Source organism: Amia ocellicauda, chromosome 8, assembly GCF_036373705.1.
Source record: "Amia ocellicauda isolate fAmiCal2 chromosome 8, fAmiCal2.hap1, whole genome shotgun sequence".
Taxonomy (NCBI): domain Eukaryota; kingdom Metazoa; phylum Chordata; class Actinopteri; order Amiiformes; family Amiidae; genus Amia; species Amia ocellicauda.
This window is the reverse complement of record NC_089857.1, coordinates 40,341,032-40,360,674: the sequence shown is the minus strand read 5'-3', so window position 1 is coordinate 40,360,674 and position 19,643 is coordinate 40,341,032. Positions and strand designations below refer to the sequence as shown.

General features: G+C 38.7%; 1 protein-coding gene across 2 annotated transcripts in view; it reads left to right on the top strand.

Moving 5' to 3' along the window:
* ghra (growth hormone receptor a) overlaps window positions 1-16,800 on the top strand; it is a 49,570-nt gene extending 32,770 nt beyond the window's left edge. For both annotated transcript variants that reach the window (XM_066711397.1, XM_066711396.1), the window contains exons 3-10: window positions 1,322-1,369; window positions 4,350-4,485; window positions 5,755-5,921; window positions 6,213-6,391; window positions 7,265-7,418; window positions 7,781-7,871; window positions 8,386-8,455; window positions 9,935-16,800. In XM_066711397.1, the coding sequence (XP_066567494.1) occupies window positions 1,322-1,369; window positions 4,350-4,485; window positions 5,755-5,921; window positions 6,213-6,391; window positions 7,265-7,418; window positions 7,781-7,871; window positions 8,386-8,455; window positions 9,935-10,828 (1,739 nt within the window). In that variant the 3' untranslated portion in view covers window positions 10,829-16,800. The remainder of the gene's footprint in view (window positions 1-1,321; window positions 1,370-4,349; window positions 4,486-5,754; window positions 5,922-6,212; window positions 6,392-7,264; window positions 7,419-7,780; window positions 7,872-8,385; window positions 8,456-9,934) is intronic.
* Window positions 16,801-19,643: the final 2,843 nt, after the last annotated feature.

Sequence of the window (19,643 nt, the reverse complement as noted above, 5' to 3'; positions counted from 1 at the left end):
TCAAATCTATAGAAATTAGGTTTAAAACTAGTGGAAAGACTTTCCCGTTTATTTTGTATAATCAATTAATAATGTATGGATAGACAGAACAAAGATTGCTGAACCTTCTGTGGCCTTTAGCTGTGTTGTACAACTGTCATCCATTGAGATTTCAAGGTTGAATTCCTCCCATTATTAATAAATGGCTGCCCTATGTAAACTAACAGTTACGTGAGTTGTGCCACAGCAGCCGTCAGATTCGTCTAAGTCAGAAGTGGAGAGCTGTGCATTTTCCTTTGTACATAATAATCCGATTGACAGATGCACTGCTTGTTCCCTCATAGCTCAGGCTTATTGGGGGAGAGAGAGAAACATCACAGCCACAGGCTTTCTGGCTGAACAAACATGGCAAAATAATGAGCTCCCCTCACTTAGCGTTTCAGTTGTTTTTTCTGTTTTAATTCTGATGAATGAGACAAGTTAGCAAATGAGACAGAAAGGGATTATTTCCAAGGGGTTCTCATGTCTCACTTTTCTGGTCTTTAATGGTTCGAAATATGGAATTGCAGATACAGAATCGATGTCTTTGATTACAGTATGAAAACACCACTTTTGCAATGTTTTGAAATTATGCCTAACTGAAAATTTTAAAAAGTGAAGGAAAAAAAGTGACCTTTACATCGTTATGTTTCCAAGTAACAGGCCAGTCCCCGGCTCTAGAAAAGGTCGGATCGAGATTAAACAAACAGTGTTTTCATCATGAGCAGAGAGTCATATGGGTTTGTTTGAATTTCCATTGCAAGACCTCAAAAAGTAGTAACTTGCCAGTGCTGATTCAGGTATCCTTGAATTAAGAAACACATGGTAGTGAATGTGAAGGGGATGGGAACTCAAAAGCACGTGATGTGACGTTGAACTGATTAGTATGCTGTACCACACTGGCATCGTTATTGTTATTTATTTCTAAGCCGATGCCCAGGAGCATGAGAGACCATAATTTAATAAGAAAGTGCATAAGAGCAAGAGTGTTAAGATTTGCAGTATTACAGGTGCAGTCTGAACAGGTGTGTCTTGGGGAAGATGCCAGAAGGGGGTCCGGGACTCTGACAGCAGAGTTCGTGACCCCCTTCTGGTGTCCCTCTTCAGTCTTGACATGGATGCAAGCTGAGATCAAGATCCTACAAACAGTGCAATAATACATGTCATGATGTATTTAACAGTTATGGGTGTGGTCACATCACATGACAACACATTAAAATGAGTGAATATTCCTTTTAAAGAATAATTCATTCGAAGAGTCTTGACTTTTTTCTTTGTTTGTTTGTTTGTTTGTTTGTTTCAGAGTATATTCAGGCTCTGGGCACTGTAGCACCTGTGAAAACAACACCAGGTAAGCATGGTTTGAAACTTGCATTGGAAATTGGTTTTAATGAGGGTAAGTCTATGCACATATCTATCTATCTATCTATCTATCTATATATATATATATATATATATATATATATATATATATATATATATATATATATATACACACACCCACCACAGTTTTATGGGACAGCAAAACCAAAACCTGAAAATGGTCTCTGCTGGATGCTGGGTGAAAAGGCAATAAAATAGTGCAACTTGAAAACGATAACCTTCTTGATTAGCTTGTTTGTAAAGCAAGGGCTATCAGCCAAGTGGACCTCTGTCCCTCTTTTAACTGATTGATGTACAGAGCTCTGATCTGAATCCTCTATCACAGCACAAAGCCCCTGTGAGTTTCCTTCTCTGCTGCCTGAGCTTTGCTGTTTAATATGGTTCCATATGCATGCTTTGTTGGTGAAACATTGTTTCTTCAATCCCATAGGGAAACTAGCCCCACAAAAACAAGTCGATCTGGGATCATTAATCAATTTAAACAAACTGTTTATTTTAAATACAAAACTATAACAGTATTTCTACAGAAGGTGTGCAGCTAGATTTGTTTGATTATTTTACACAGCCACCTTATGCTTCTTCAGGTTTCCATTTTTCAAGGTCTTAATATTTAATTTGTTACCTTAGTATAGATGTATGGAATTAGAGCCTGAATCTTGTAAAACTAGAAATGCATCAAACTGACGGCTATGAACTGATAGTATTATTGCATTCTTGAAAACATGAGAACAATGAGAGATAATTTTCAGATTATTAGACATAATTTAAATGTAAATTGATGTCATTTATTTTTAATAAGTTAATACTTGCTATTTGAATTGAGAACATGAACAGAGTGAGACAACCAAATGATATTAATATTACAGAGTACCATCTAGTGCTGATAGGGACATAGAGCCCGGCCCGGTCTAATTAGAATAATACCAAAGCTGTTCATTCAGATCTAATGAAGCGCTCCGGAAACGAAGACTCGTCTAAAGTTTTTCTAAAGAACATACTATCATATAGAAGATTACTCCCTTGGTTGCTGGGCAACTACATGACGTCAGTGAGGTTACTAAGGTACCCCAAACTTTATCACAGACTCCTTCTTTGTCCTCTGTTCTCTCTATGGCCTTGGATGAAAGTGTTTTTCTGAAAATCAGCTACACAGAAATACTGCACCTGGCCTCTCCGGTGTGATACACAGAGCTGAAATTCACACATGGGTTACACAGTCTTGCTTGCAACAATTGCACATTTAATATTTTTGTCTCACATCAGTGCCTTTATTAAATTACCAAAACAAATTTGGTAATTCAAAAAATATAATCGAATTCGAATTAATTAAAAAATAATCTAGCACACCACAAAAACAATACAAAGTCTGACCTAAAAAGAATATTAACACATCTGTGTATGCATGTATAAAATGTACTGTATCTGTGTCAGCCCTATCTGTGGGGCAAACATTTAAGACTTTTGATTTTTCATCTGAGCATGATGTTTTTTGTTTGTTTATTTGTTTGTGTTTCAGTTCAGTTTCTCAATCACTTAGCCTCTGTCACTTATTTCACGATCTTGCTGATCTTGCGTTGTGCATAACGGGGGTTTAAAGGTTGCCATCAATTGGTATTTCCAGAAAAGCTGAGCTGCAACCGTTCCCATTGATTTCTGGCTATGTACTTTAAGTGTAGAGGAAATGTATTTAAATGGAATAAGTGAATGTGCAACCAGTCTAAAAATGAATAGAAATTATTTAACTGCTGTTTGCATGCAGTGTAAGAAATGTAACACTTTCTCTTCTGTCTGCATTTTATACCTTGTATTTATTTAAGCTGCTTTTACAGGAAACACAACCAGTTAGTTTGGCCTTTTGGTCACTGATCTCTCCACTGGCACTGTTTTATTTATTTATTATCTGTTTTTCAAACTTTTCCAGGCTTGATAAACTTCCTACCAAATGACAAGTATTTTCATAGCATCAGGTTTCAGGCAAAATATTGTTTTTTTATCCACAGACTGTACATGCTTGTCTTACACTATGAGTCTATAGGGATGTTCAGGTCAGTGTTAGAGCTAATTCTGACAAATAGAAGCTGTTAGACCTCTGCACATCTCAGGAAAAATTGAAATATACCATAGTGAACCTCGGGCCACTTGGTAACTCTACTCTGACATTTAAGAGGGACCCTGCCACCTGCGTCCGAAACAGAATGAAATTCCAAAAGAGGCTGTCCTCTGGAAATTGCACAAGCTTATACTGCACTTCTAGGAAACCCTGGCACATGTGAAGAGGCCTAGCAGATGCTTCTTCTGTGTCTTCAGTTACATTACGTTTGTACATACGATGACACAGTGTCAATTGGACCACAGAGATAGCCCACTTAACAAACTTGGGGGCGGCTCTTGTTCTTCTCCTGTTTTGCCTTACTGGCAGCTATGATAGCTTTAGAGGTGATTAAAATTAAACCATTGAATCTGCCATCACAAGAGAATTAATTCACCTTCTTGCCCTCCCGAGTAGACAGGGCTCCTAAAAAGATCAATGTTTTCACCAAGTTAGTGTTTTAGATGTTATGGGGAAGCAGGGGGTTGTTTAACTCCCTGCCACCAGTTGAGTTCTAGCTCAAAATTGTCAACATGTTTCTGTGCAGCCTATTGAATTTCTGGCAGCCTCTGGAAAGTTTAATATTGCACAAAGTTCATGTTTATTATTCAGAACTGTTATAGTTCTCCTTGATGTGTTCTCATTTACATTCACCCCTATTCCTGTAAAGTTAACCGCACAGAATATGGCTTTCGTATCTTGGCAAAGTTTCCACGTATCGCAGTTTCCCCAATGGTCCCATTCTCTGGGCTGTCTCCAGTTATCATGTGTCTGCTGTTCTGGGGTGCTGATTGCTGAGAAAAGCTGTTCCACAGTTCATGTTTTCTGGGACGCTGATTGCCTTTGAACTTCCTTTCAGAGCCCCCGAAAGGTCCCCACTTCACCGGCTGTCGGTCCCGGGAGCAGGAGACGTTCAGATGCTGGTGGAGCCCAGGGAGCTTCCACAACCTGACTGAGCCTGGTGCCCTGAGGGTGTTCTTCCTCAAGAATGACAAGTAAGTGACCGCAGCAGCTCAGAGGAAAAGCATTAACAGACAATCTAGAGGGGAGTTCATATATGGAATTAATTTGAATGATGCTTCCCTCCAAATCACCCCAAATTATCATTAAAACCTGGTTTATGCAGTCCTTATTCTTTTATTAAGAAAGAGGTTTTGCATGTACAATTCCTCACATTTCTAAGTGGTGCATCAGCATAGGAGCTGTTGTGTGACACCATCCGTGTTTCGCTCCTTTCCTTCTATCTCGATCCGTTTCTTTACGGGTTTTGGCTGCAGAGCTGTAAATGAGGACATATAATTGGATGCAGGTATGCGTTCTTGGCTTTGGCACAAGAATGATCAAATCTCTAAACTTTAGCAGATGTTGTTTGTTTTTTGTATTGTCTTTTTACCCCATACTAACAACTGGTTTGTAAGGAACTTGACAAGAGGGGATGCATGGCTTTTGTGTTGTAGTATATATTTGTATGTATGCCCATAGATGAGATTTTTAGTTAATTGTTTGAGCTTTGCAGTATTGAGGGCTAGAAAAGATGCTTTATTATTTGCCATACAAAGTTTTCCAGACTTTGAAGACTATTCCATTCACTGCATCTACAGGCAAAGCTGGTGAAAACATGGGGACAGTGTTTCTAAAGCATATCACAAACTGACACCCACAGATCCTCCTCTAAGCTGAAACTCATCATTAAAATAGATGCCTGAAGCCAATTATTTTCTAGGAGCTCTTAATAGATATTTAAACAATGCCCATGAACATGTACACTTCATAGTTGCCTGTTTGTACAAGTAAAATGTCTAGTAATGTCATCATACAGTAACATTTTATAATAACTGACTTCTGTGCTCCTGTGAAATATGCTGTTGAAATCTTTCCTGTAGCAGTTGTCAATAACAAACAAATTGCTCTTTCAGTGAGTTTAAACAATAACCTCTATGACTTTCATTTCTCAGATATATTTTTCCATAATGGAGTTAAGTTTCTAGAGTTGTAATAACATTGCACAGAGAATATGAATTAAGATGCGGGGGCTCAGTATTTGTAGCCGTAGGTAACTAACATTTCACACGCTTCATAGTAAAGTGGAGCAGAGTGCAGCAAAACAGTGAAGTAATCCAAATCTGTCTATTTATGGCTTTGTAAAATAATCCACAGGGGGACAAAGGGTTGGATACAAGATGTGTGCTCTTTCACCATCTCTGTGTTAATGCCTTTTTCTGTTGTGAAAAAAACAACCTGAAGTCCTTTGTCTATTTCTCCAGTACACAGAAAGATTGGAAGGAGTGCCCAGACTACAGTTCTCCTGCAGGAAACGAATGCTACTTCAATAAGACATACACATCTATCTGGACTTTGTACAGCATCCAGCTCCGATCCAAGTTGCAGAATGTCACGTACGATCAGATGTTCTTCAGTGTGGAAAACATCGGTGAGGCCCAGCACAGAGCCTATGACTTACTCTGATGCAGTCCTGACAGTTAGTAGGAGGCCGATTTGGTCAAATTTTAAAATTAGAAACTAAGGTAGTGGGGGGGGGAGAAATGGCTTCCTCCCTCTGCCTCAAAGAAGAGCAGAGATTAAGTCTCTGGTAAACTTAGAAAGATTAAGAAGAGGTAACCTGCCAAACCATTTCTAAACCAGGAAGTGTCCCAATAAAGCGTTAGATAGGAAAGTCACCAGTGGGCAGGAATCTCTGACTGTTCTTCTGTGTCTTATCCAGTATACCCAGACCCCCCTATCGGACTGAACTGGACCTTGCTGAATGTGAGCCGGACCGGGCAGCACTTTGACATCATCATACGGTGGGAGCCGCCCCCCTCGGCGGACGTGCAGGCCGGGTGGATGAGCCTGGTCTACGAGGCTCAGTATAGAGTCTTTAACGAATCTGAGTGGACAGTGGTAGGTATATAACTGTGTGGGTTCATCAATATTAGTCACGTTGTGCTCCCTGGCTCTTGCATGTGTGCAGTTCTACCTCGTCCTATAGCACAGCACTGTATACTGTTCTATATGGGCTTCAAGGCATTTACAGTGGTTGAAGCTGAAAATTTGGCAACATTCAAAAATAGACTGGATGGGATCCTTGGATCACTTAGTTATTAATGGACACCAAACAAGCACGGTGGGTCGAATGGCCTCCTCTCGATTGTACATTTTCTTATGTTCTTATTTTCTATGGAGTCTCTCCCTGGAGGGACAGAATGATCCTCAAAATATTTTGGTGAGAAATCCCTTATTTATTCAGTTGTGTTTTACAAGAACAACTACAGGCAGGGCAACACAACTCAGATCCGCATTAATAACAATAAGCGCTATGGGGCTCGGTGAATCCAAAGGTTAATTTACAGCCCTCCTTTCAATGTTCAACACGGGTAACGTGGACTTAACTATATAATAGCTGCAGAGTGAAATGAGATTCATGACTCCTAGTGACAGAAGATCACGTTTCAGACCCCCGCACCGCTCTGCCAGCGCTCTGTCGAGGCCGTGATTGAGAGGGACGTTGAGAGGGACGTGTACGAAGGCAGCTTCTCACACCGCCCCACAGTCTGCATGAGCCAGTGACATCTGCTCATTAGACAGCAAACAGAGAAAGAAATTATCAATTATATAATAATCATGTTTAATAGACTTCTGTAACTTTCTTAATCATTTCCCTTGAATTGTAGACCAGTGCTCATCTGTTATATTAAAACACTTACGCTGTTGTTGTTGTTGTTGTTGTTGTTGTTGTTGTTGTTGTTTTAATATTTATTCTTTTCCTGCTTCCAGATGGATATTGAAAAGCAAACGTACCAGTCTCTCTACGGGCTCAAGACTGACACAGACTATGAGGTCCGGGTGCGCTGTAAGATGCCGGCATTTGACAACTTCGGTGATTTCAGTGACCCGATATTGGTATACGTTCCTAGGATACCTACTAAAGGTGAGAGGCGGGGTTATTTAACTTGAAGGTCAGTTGAAGTGGTTATGGGTGTCAATGGGATGTGAGCAGTGGAGCCAGTGTGGCCTTGGATGAAAACAGATGACGAAAGGCATTGATCGCTGTTGATCACACCTAGCTCTGCCTGTTTTCACCTCGAAATCTCAGGCCTCTGCTCGACCTGCATGGGTGAACTAGATAAGGAAGCTGCTGTGAAGAAACTGCTGAGGATCAGAAACAAAGTGTGGAAACTGTGAACATTTCTTTCCAGTTATACACAACACTCAAATGCAGTCGACTGTTTCTACTCCAAGTTGGTCTCCGTGTTGTAAAGGGAGTCAAGTTCCTGTGTTGCTCTTTTTCAGAGTTGACCTTTCCCGTTGCATTCGTCCTGATCTTGGGTGCGGTGGGAGTGGTGATACTGCTGATGCTCATAGTTTTCTCTCAACAACAGAGGTAAACGCATAGTTTGTATAGGTAGTTATAATCTGATTAAATATAGAACGACATGTATCATTCTGTAAATGCATATGAAAATATCGTATTAATTACGTGGTAACGGCCGTGCAAAACATTACACTGTATATTATTTTACTATAAATGTTATATGAACAATCATGATGCCATCCCAGTTAAACTAACCTGTAACTGCAGAGGACTGGAGAGGCCCAAGCCTGTCATTTCTGGCATTGTTGTTTATGTCACGTATTTGTCTTCCAATCCTTTTAAGGTTAAAAAACACAACTCGATACCTGGCTGTCATAAAGAATAAGGAGTTTTTGGTTTCTATTCATAGCTGAAATTTGGGAACCTGTCCATGTTTGAACTATGCTGGAATTAATTCTCCTACTACTTCGCAGTGCCAGATTACAACAAGATGTAAAAAAAAAGAAAAGAGAAGACGCCTGGCTTCATCTTCAGCCCAAGAATTCACTGAAACTGCCTCTGATTGATTTTACTTGTCTCCAAGGTTGATGGTGATTTTGCTGCCGCCTGTCCCAGTTCCCAAAATTAAAGGGATCGACTCAGAGCTGCTCAAGGTATCGTCAACGCTTACATCATCATTTACAGTCCTTGCATCAGGATAGTCTATAACATTATATTACAGCAATTTTCAATCTGTGTAAACATGCATTTTGGATAAGCAGTCTGATTAGTTTGCATGCTACACTTTACATATTTCAGTCCAATCATGATGCAGGACCCCCTAGGCTTACCAACGTCCCCCAGACAGCATGCAGTGTAAGAAAAATGCTCCTGGTATCTGAGAGTTGATGTTAAAGTAATGTTTATGTTGTGAGTGTACATATGAAAGGTAACACCTTGATTGTGTCTTTGGATGGTTAGGGAGCAATAAAGCCCCTTTGGCACTGGAAGAGCAATTCTTTATGGATACTTAATGGCGGTCGGTAAAGTAGAAAAAAAAATCTAACGAAATGTTATAAATCCATAAAGGAGCAGAGCCTGCAATCCAAGTTTAGTAACGGATCATTTATAAACACAGACTGAAGCTGTCTCTGCGTTATGAAACGGTGTGTGAACTCTGAATGATAATTATCATAACGAGAGTTTGCCACTACTGACGTCTGTAGCCAGGAAGCAACCAGATAATGCAAAACCCTAAACAGAGAAGGCAGACACAGGATCATTCGTACTGATGTCTGTGTTTTTTAGGGTTGGCAGAAGAGTAATAATTTAAAATGTGCTGTGCTGCAGACAGATGTTAGTGGTCATTGTATAACAAGTGATAGGAGTGGAGCAATATTGTTTTCAATCAATTTCCATAACGACTTAAAGGAAAGCAAAGGCTGAAGAGGTCCAAACTCCGATTGAGTAAAAACTGAGCTATGAGTGATAATGGATGTTTCTGAAGCATCTGAAAAGGCAAGAAATGTATAGTTCCAATGTAAACTGGTGATTGTTGACCTACTAAATGCATGTGGATTGACAGGGTACACGGGGCTGCTATATTTCGCTTTATCACAGCAGCAATTTCCTTAATCAAGGTCCATAAAGGAGACCGCAAGCAGTTCACCAGAAAAGGAGATTGTTGCAGAAATGGCAAACATGTTGACTTTTAATTAACAATACCAGCTGGTGTAATCCATTTTGAAAGAAAGAACATTTGATCCTTTAAATAAAGAGAAATGCTCTAAAATAAACAAGTACATGGAAAAGTAACAACAGCAAGCCACAGCCCACACAACAAACGTGGGTCTTCCAAGTCATTAGCTTGGTCTTTGATGGGTTATTGTTATTACAGTTTTAATGTTAAATAACACTCCCTTCATTTACTGTGGTTTTAAGAAGTACAGCAATGGTGTTATTACTCATTAAACACTCACACTTTGAAATGGAACATCAAACGGTGTAGCTGTGATATGTGAAAGGATCATTCTCAAAAATTTTAAGACATCCAGCCATGATATCATATAGAACATTAATTTGGTGGCAATTTGCTGTGAACCACTCCGAAGACAAGACTACTAATACCAATGGTGCTTTTTCGTCCTTCACAGAAAGGCCAGCTAGATGAAGTCAACTCCATCCTGACCAGCCACCACATCTACAAACCCGAGCACTACAACGAAGACCTGTGGGTGGAATTCATCGAGCTGGACATTGACGAGCCTGGGGAGAAGATAGACCACTCGGACACCCACAAGCTGCTCGACCTGGCCCCGCTCAACGCCAACAACACGCTCAGCATGAAGGATGACGACTCCGGACGAGCCAGCTGCTACGAACCGGAGCTCCCCGACTCTGAGAACTTTGGTCAGTCCGAGGCTGCCAAGGAAGACCCCACTCTACTGCATTCGGAAAGCAACCCTTTCCCACTGAGCCTTCCTGGCCTCGGCCCCCCGCTCCTGGAGGCCACACAGAGCGCTCCCTCCCCAGCTGACCAGGCAGGGAGTCGCCCCCTGATCCAGACACAGCTGAGCAACCAGAGCTGGGTGAACATGGACTTCTACGCCCAAGTGAGCGACATCACTGCCACCGGAGGCGTGCTGCTGTCACCGGGGCAGCAGTGCAAAGTGGAGAAGACCCCGGGAAAGGAGAGCCCCCTCAAGGAGAGGAAATGCCCGTTCGCTGTGATCACAGACAATGCCTACACCTCTGAGACCGACGCCAAACAGATAAGTGCCATTCCTGCCCTGAGCGAGCACGAGCCGCGCCCAGAGAAGAGCTTCACCCAGGAGGACCGCTTGCCGGCAGAGAGTCCACCGGTGAGCCCCTACACCATTGATGAAGCGTCTCCAAGCTCCCTACCCCAGGTCCCGGACTACACCTTGGTGCAGGATGTGAATTCACAGCAGAGCCTTCTTTTAAACCCCACAGTGTTGCCCACCAAGGTGTTGCCTATGCCAGTCGGATACCTCACCCCTGACCTTCTGGGAAACATTACACCCTAAATATGTCAGGATCACGGACTGGGATGAACCCTTACCTTTCATGCAGAAAACCAAAACAGCCCGCAGCAGACAACGTGCACGAGAAGCATGAGTAATGCTAATTTGAGGAGCTGGGAATGTTTTCTTTATTTTATTTTTTCTCTCTTAGCTACTGACATAGAAGTAGCTCAATATGGGAGAAGGACGATGTATTTGAAGGTGGTCCGTGAAATAATATTTTAGTGGAATTGCGTACTATTGTCCACCCCCCAGATTTATTTTTTTGTTTCCACTGAATACTTCAATAAACCTAAAGAGAGAATCGTTCAAATATCTGTAAGGTGAGGGAATATGGAAGAGCTTTTAAAGGAAGTATTTTCAGTGTTTTGTTATATGTTGTATAAAAGATGTTTATAATATGAGTGCATACACTCGACTCAGCACAGTCATAAGCAAGGAATGCTTTTTGGTCCACCATTTAATTAAGCAGCAGCATGAAATGTGGTCAGTTTTACAAAACAACGTGTTTGAAGCAGACCTTATAATCTGCTAATTGCTCTGCCTCGAGCTTCATCTGAACACAGTGAATAGCAAACCTGATTACTAATGATCCGAATCTATTCTCATAAAATACTTTTGCCTCGGCAGGTGAGCTGAGCACATATGTGGCCTTGGTGCCATTTCTGAAATCTGACAAACAAAACAAAGCAAAAACATTAGTAAGCAAAGCGAATTGTTTAATGTAAGCTATTAATAGGTACCCCTAATTGACTGCCATGTAAATTAGTAGTATAGGCTACTACTTTCTAATGCAAGTTCTACCATAAGGTATTCAGACAACTTATCAGTTTGCTGTAATTATAAGATAAGGTCAGTAGGAATGAAAAAGTGTAATGCGTAACAGAATAGGCTGCAGTCATTGAGTTCACATAAAACAGAACTGTGTGTGTCCTGCACCGAACACGAATTGTAGAGGAGTGATGTGGTTACCTGGCCAAAGACCTGTATCAAGTTAAGCCAGAGATCGTCAACTGCCATTATTAGCTGGACTGAGCTACAGGCTTTTGTAGTATAATGTGCATTGTGATTGCAAAACTCTAAATTAGAAACTCTGTAGTGCAGAAAAAAATACTCTTTAATTGACCCTCAGTACTGCATTTCAATGCAATGTATATGCCAATGCTTGCGGTCTTACAAGCTGCAGAATAGTATTGTAGCACATTGGTAAGCCAAACTTCACGTTACCAAATTGAAAAGTGCTTGGCAAGACTATGTACATAGAGCCGCTACCGCAACTTAGAATGTGTCCTCACTCTATAATTAAAGGTTCTACTTAAAGATTCATTACTATGTAGCTTCTTCTGTCCTTTGATTGATCTCGATCACTTTATCTGCGCTCACCACAGTGACTCCAGCTGGGATTAGAGAACAACAGCAAAGCACCCTTTCTGTGACTGCACAGTGCAGTACAGTATGCAGCATTTACCATTAGCCAGACCCGAGGTATTGTCTGAGCTGGACACTGTTTCACATGAAATAATACGGAATTATACAAATAATGAAGCAAAAAGTTTTAGAAGCCCACTATATCTATTACTGTTGTGTTACAGATAAGACAGTGCCTTCATAGCTACACACTATTCTTCTGGGTTGAAGGAAAAGCCATACTGAGATATGCATAATTTGCATATGGATGTTTGTGACATCACCTCCCTTTAATTACAGAGAGCATGGTGGGAAGAGTTTGTGTAGCTGGCTTTGTAATTATGCATTAGTGCTCCATTAGTGATTATCTTCGGCTATTGTAGTTAAGATTACATCAGGTAACGTAAGTGCCAGTCTTTGTCTGTAGAAACAGTTCAAATTTTAACTACTTAAATGCCACTTTACATACTGATATGAAGAGGATTTTTTGTTGATATGTGAATGTGGATGGCAAAAACAAAATCAGTGCTTGTGTAAGAAAAGGCACAATCACACCGGCTATCAGAACATCAGCTCTTCAAAACTCAGACAAGCATACTGTGACCCAATCAAGATCGAAAATCCTCACTGTGCCATCTGTCAAGAAGCAGCCGATTGTGTGATTTTATTTCACTGTCAGCTCCCGATGGAAGGCAAGACTGGTAACAATAAATTATTTTCATTTCATTTGCCTTTACTCAATATTTTGCATTGGGTGTAATTCATTACTGATGTTTTTGATATTGTTGCTGTTGTTTACAAAGTATCAAAATCCTTAAAGGAAACCCCTTTATCAACCTGCCTTAATAAGGGAAGCTTAAAAGTAGGTGAAACAACATAATAAACCCTTTCCTTTTTTCAAATTTCCCTGTTGGGAGCTGTAATTAAACCTTGCTGTACTCCTAAAAATGTAGGAAAATATGTAGAAAGAACATCAGCCCTTTCTGTATTTCAGATGTAAATGATTAACCTACATGCGTACCATGTCAGTATTCAGTGTATGTGTTGCTTAGAAGAGTCTATTGACCCATATGAAATAGAAAAGCCAAATGCACGTTTTTTGTTTTTTTTTGCATCATTAATTATCATTACATGTGCATTTTGAAGGTACGTTTTGTAAAGGGGAAAGCTAATTACTCAGTTCAGTTCATTTAATTAATATTTACATAAACGCTTTTTTTTCTTTGTTACATGTAATATTAATGTAGACTCGAGCATGTATGTACACAGATGATGTTTCAGTAGTAAAAGCTGCAATAGTAAGTGCCAATATTCTTAAATACCAATAGACTGACATTTAAAGCTTGCTAAGCAGTTTTAAATAGGGATAAGTTCAAAGATCCCTTAAGCCAGGAAAGTAATTCTATTACTTGCCAATTGACATAAACCTCTCAGTTGCTGGATGCCAAGAAAGCCATACATTTGAATGTAAGTTGCTGTTCCACTGAGAATGATACAATTGTGAGAATTTACTATAAATGGTTTTACAGGCATTGACCAAAGTGCCCCTGTGTTCTCGTCAGTGTAAAGTTACGGTCTGCTCTTTAAGAAATGCAGCGTGTACGTCAAAGGAAACAAACATGATGGTAATAGCATATCATACTACAGTTTACAGTTATGGAATTACATCATAAATGTTTTATTTTAGATCTTTACAATAAGTGAAAGAATGAAATAATATTCTGTTCATAATTGTATAATGAAGAGAGACACGAAAATTCGTTGTGGTTCATATTTTATATGCACAGTTGATTTTGTATTGTATGAATGTTTGATGAATAAGCTATAATATCTCATAGTATAGTATCTTGGGTTTTTGTAGAAATCTACATTTGAACCTCTGTTATGGATGAAGATTAATATCATCACAAGGACAATCCATTAAATGGTATGATTTTGATTTCATATCAGTTCTGTTTGAAAAGTAACTAAACAGGGCAAATATCCTCATAGACGAATGGGTGTAGAGTAGACTATATGTCTTCATTCAGTTCAGAATATTACATCTCATTACACTACAGTTATGTCCAAAATATTGAGCTTTGTTCAATAAGCAACTTATTTTTAGTGCGAGCTGCCAAGAAACAGGTTGCCATGCAGACCTGTTTCACTTTAAAGAAATAAATGTTTGCCTTACTTAAAACTTGCAAAACGCTGCTGCTGTTCTTAAATATGTAGAATCGGCATGTTTAAGTTGAAACACAAATGTCTTAAGAGATATGTTAGTGTTGTAAAGCTATTTGGTTATATGCTGTATTCCGATGTATGCGTTTTATGAAGAATTTGACATTTCATAAGTTTGTTCTTGACTATTTTTCAGGCTGTAGTCATGTTTAAAGATGTATAAGCATTATGTATATGAAAAGAATCCCATTCAATTATTTTTTAATACATACCGTGAAATTTGAACATCTTGAGAGAAACAGATCTGATAATAACGAGGAGGAATATTGGAAGACTTTCAACATGATCTTTGAAAGAGGTGAGACAATAAGTTGATTGCAAAGTGATTTTTAAAGCCTGGTATTTTAGAATAGATTCATTTCGGTATTACTTTTAAAGGTGCTGGAAGTGGATACGTTTTATAAAGCCTTCAAAAGAGGCTGTGAGGTTTCAGAAATTATTTTGCAACTGTCTTTTTATGCCTTTTGAATATCACATTGTTTGTCCTTTTATATCCTCCTTTTCATTATCATTTTCATGTGTCTCTGTACACAATATTGGTTTCAGTATTGGTATGGATAACAGTACATCATTAGTTTGATTTACAATTATTTCTAAATTATTCCTACTTCCTCCAGGTGTTAATATATCATAATAACCAAATGAATAGGCCTTATACCAACAAATGACTGGAAGGGGAAAAAAATCTATGTATACAGGCACCCCTTGACTAACAAGGTTAAGTTCCATGAAAGCCACTTATGATTTGAGCGTTCACTTCTCTTTCTATCAATTAACATCTAAATTTTTACAATAAACAGTCCCCAGTCCCCGGGTTTAAAGCACACCAAACACAAGATGTCTCAACTGGACTTGTTCAAGAGGCAGGGCTCACTCTCCTATGGGAAGCGTGCCTTGTGTAAACACTCAAACACTCGTGTCGAATTGAGGTCCTGAGCAAAACGTCCCTTCGGCCAAGTGTTTGTGATACAAGCCACGCCTGCATACATACTAATCCTTTCATGTGGATGATGAAAAGCACAAATATATAGTTTTTAAATAAAACAATAAAAGTTGTGCTGTTTCATACCAGGAACCTTTTTGACAGTTTCTTATACTTTTTGTACAGTTTGGTACATAATCGCAGTGTGAACAACGGTCAGTTCCTCTCAGTATTTAGGGAAATGAGCAGCACGGTCTGCATATTCCTATGCCTGTTGCTGCAACAGAAATTCATATAATAGTGAAATTCAGATTGGAGACAAAATCAAGTGTTTGACACAGCAGGGGACAAAGACATTTCTGTTGTCACACTGCCACAACAATAATAGCCTTGTAATCCATGCTTTTTGGATGATTGTATTGACTTTTTATGCCTGTAGAATTTTTGAGTGTTTTTTGTGGAAAAAAAAAAGAAAAGGTTTGTATCAGGCAAGTTCTAAGGGAGAAGAGGTTTGCATTTAAAATGCACAATATTTTTATTGAGTGGAAAGACATTTAACAGTTGTATTTACATATCAGTTTGCTGCTTCTGCCTAGACTATGACGTATTAAAAGGTACAAACAGTTAACAATTACTATTCAGAGCCTTATTGCATTTGAAACTGAACTACAGCAAGCAACTGGGCCCCCAAAATAGTCAGTCTCTTCGACTTGTCTAGTGCTGTTCTGGAGATGGGAATTAACAGAAATGTGCAGCTCAGTGTTAAAAATAAAACTATTAAAATATATATAGATAGATGTTTTATAATTTTTATGATGAGCCTCTTTTTCACTGTTTTGCATATTGTCTTAATTGACAACATATGGCTGAAATCACGGCCACATTCCCTTAAAATCTGTTAGTTATCGTGTTTGAGGATAAACACTACAGAAACTAAAGCAAAAAGCATACAAATTATATATATATATATATATATATATATATATATATATATATATATATATATATATATATATATATATATATATATTTGTCTGCATCAGTTATTGTCCCCTTGCTTGCTGAAGAACTGAAAGAATGCATCTCTTAAAAATGTTGTATATATTTTATATTTTAAAATATATACTTTAACACTGTACTGAAATTAATAAATTGAGCAGTTATGTATTGATTTTTTATATTAAATGTTAAATAGCTGTTCTGTTGATTTTGCTGCTACAATCTTTTAGATGGCTCTCATTAAGTGTTTAATGTTGAAAATGATTGCTTTTGATTCATATAATTGTTATGAAGTTAATGATTTATCCGCTGATAACTGCATAGCTAATGAAACGGCCCTGTACCAATATATTTTCTCATTTGTTCAGTGTTAAATGTTTAATTCTTTCTTTTATAAGTAATGCAATAAATATATCTTTCTTGACATTTTCTGCATTGTATTTATTCTCTCTGATGAGGTTGCAAGGCCGTTGTGTTTGTCAAGCTGAGCACATTCTCTTTTAAGTCAATATGGAGAATCTATTGAAAAAGAGTCCTTGAACAGAAATGGACACCTGCAAGATATATATATTTATTTGTCTCTGTTGCTCCAGTGTACAATACAACATGAACCGCTGTGAAACCAATTAACGCTCTTGTTCAAAAACAACTGAGAGATTAGCCTGCAGAGCTTGACTTTAAAAACAAACCTTTCCCCACTCTTCGTACCCTGCTACACATTAAATGAAAATGTGTACTTTGCAATGTAGTTTTAGGGGATGCTTGGTGAGGAAAATAAAATAACCAACAGTGTAAAAAGGTCAGCCGATCTCTCAGTGCAGTACAAGGCTTTAGTCTGCAAAGATGTAAACTAACATCAAATTGGCAACCTTTTATTTACCTCACTTAGCCGCTTCTTCTGTGTGAAGGACGGGTGACTGGGAAAGCAGAGCTGTCATTAGTTAAAGTTTGGTTTACCTCGCAACACAGTGTGAGACTTATTAAATTAGAGGAGCAAGCTCTAAAAAAACAGGTATTCAGGACATACAGGCAATTACACATAAGTCACTGTCTCTGCTTTGCCCATTCAGGACAATTACAGTCCCTGTTATTGCATCTGTTTGTGCACTGACCTTTCCAGTGAGCGGTTCAGTCAGCTGTTGTGCTGCATTAGAGAACAGCAGGATTAGATCTCCTGGTTTTAACAGACAAGCTCGTTCAGTTGGGCAATCAGATACCCAGACTGATCAGTCTTGACGTATATTATATTTGCAAGCATCCCTGCCGACGTGTGTGTTATGCACAGCATAGTATCTTAATGTATTGCATACAGAACTGATTACTGCAGAGTGCACACAGCGGTTATGAAGAACTATTCTGATCAACCTGATGAACAGCATGAAATCATATAAATAAATTGTCCCTCTGTAGAAAGACACTGCCTTGAGCCTCTTTAAACTGGTAACACTCTACAACACAGCATAACACATTTTAATTAGGATGTAAGCGAATAACAACAACATTGCAGCAGTTCCAATAAAAAAATAACAAGGAATTAGTCTGATATTTCAAATTATAGTCAGATGAGAATACACAGTGTCCTGCCAGAGCAAAAGCGACAATATCCCATATTTACCATTGTCCTTTACTCTTGTAGATGCAACAGTCCTGGCTTTATTTATATCAGTTTAAATCGATACTCGCAGGATTGTATTTGATCCCACTCAGAGGGATGACAAAGTCTGACAAGAACAGAATGAGATATTGAGATGTGTGTCTGATATGCATGTTCAACATTACCACTGCTTTTAATAGAGTTGTCTTGGAAAGTTATAAACAGATTCTGCATGTGCAATTCAAGCCAGAGCTTTTATAATCCACTTCAAAACCCTGTTGAAGTGCAGTGACCATGAGCTGACAATCAACACAATGTGTTGTTCATAAAGATGTCTACAGCGGGTGAGTGTATTAGAGGAAGCCCCTAACAAACCCTGTGCTTCCTCTAAAGGCGAGTGTTGAGACGTGTGTGTGCAAACCCTCCGCCTGTGATAAAGAGCCAGTATTTTATTTGACTTAAGATGTAAACTGTTATGACTTTTCTTGATTTATTTTCTTTAGTTTTATGTTTTTTCCTGATGAGTTTGCCTTTATAATTCATGTAAAGGATATTTTCTGTATTTTATTATCACCGTCGAAATGTATTCATGTGTTTTCTAGTGGGAAGGGAGCATCGTTGTATTCATGGATTTTTCTCTGCTTTTTTTCCCACTGACTGGAAAAAGATTCATGCTGTAGAAAAAAATAGTGCCAGGTAAGTGTTAGAGCAGAAAAAATATTTTTATATGTTTGGAGTTATGCAACACATCCCATTTAAATGAATATCCAGACCCTAAATGGCCTGTTATTATAGCTTTAAAAATTTAGCATAATCTAAATTAAGCCTCTTAATATATTTATGGTGGATTCCCAAGGACTTTAGGCTGTCTGCTAAAGGTTTTTGTGATTGGGACATAAATCCACAAAACAAACCTTAGATTAAAGCTGAAAACTGTGAAATTGTGCCAACATCTGTTTCTATTGTTCCATTGTCTAAATGTAATTTACAGGCAAGTACCCTTCTCAACTCAAAGATTGCTGGAAAATCCTGATTTTGTATTATTATTATTTTGTTCTGTTTATCTGCAAACACAGAATATGAGATTGATGTGGCAATCCTGTCTAATACAAACTTAAATGTCGTGGATCATAGTGTGAACCTGGAAGAAGTAAACAAGTAGCATTGTTGGATAATAGACTTGTTTTGAGTGGCAAACCATTTGATCATTCTCTCTCAACACTCAGATGCTCGGCAGCTGTGAATTAGCCTCTGAAGAGCCATTATTGATCTCCAGGAGAGCTACTGATCAGATCAAAGAAACACAGGGGCTTTGTGCACAGATAGGACCCATTCTTGATCAACAGCATTCTGTCAAATTTAGAAAAGCTACTGCCTCTGCTGTTTAAATAGAAAATCTATTTTCAATTTCAGTTGTGCAGTGAAGGTTTGAGACGCAACACAAAAGTAAAATGACTTGTTTTTAAGGCTTTGTGATCTCTCTGTTTAGGGTCTTGTGCAGTTCAGATTCTGTGACTCATTTTGGATTGAGATATGGCACCTGGATTCACACCATTAGATTTGCGAAAGGGGCCCAGAGAGGTTCAGCAAACACATTCCATGAACGACTTCAGGTTTTAAAAATCACTTTTGGGACTCTGTTCGTAAAAAGACAGCCTCTTTCCAGAGTGTTG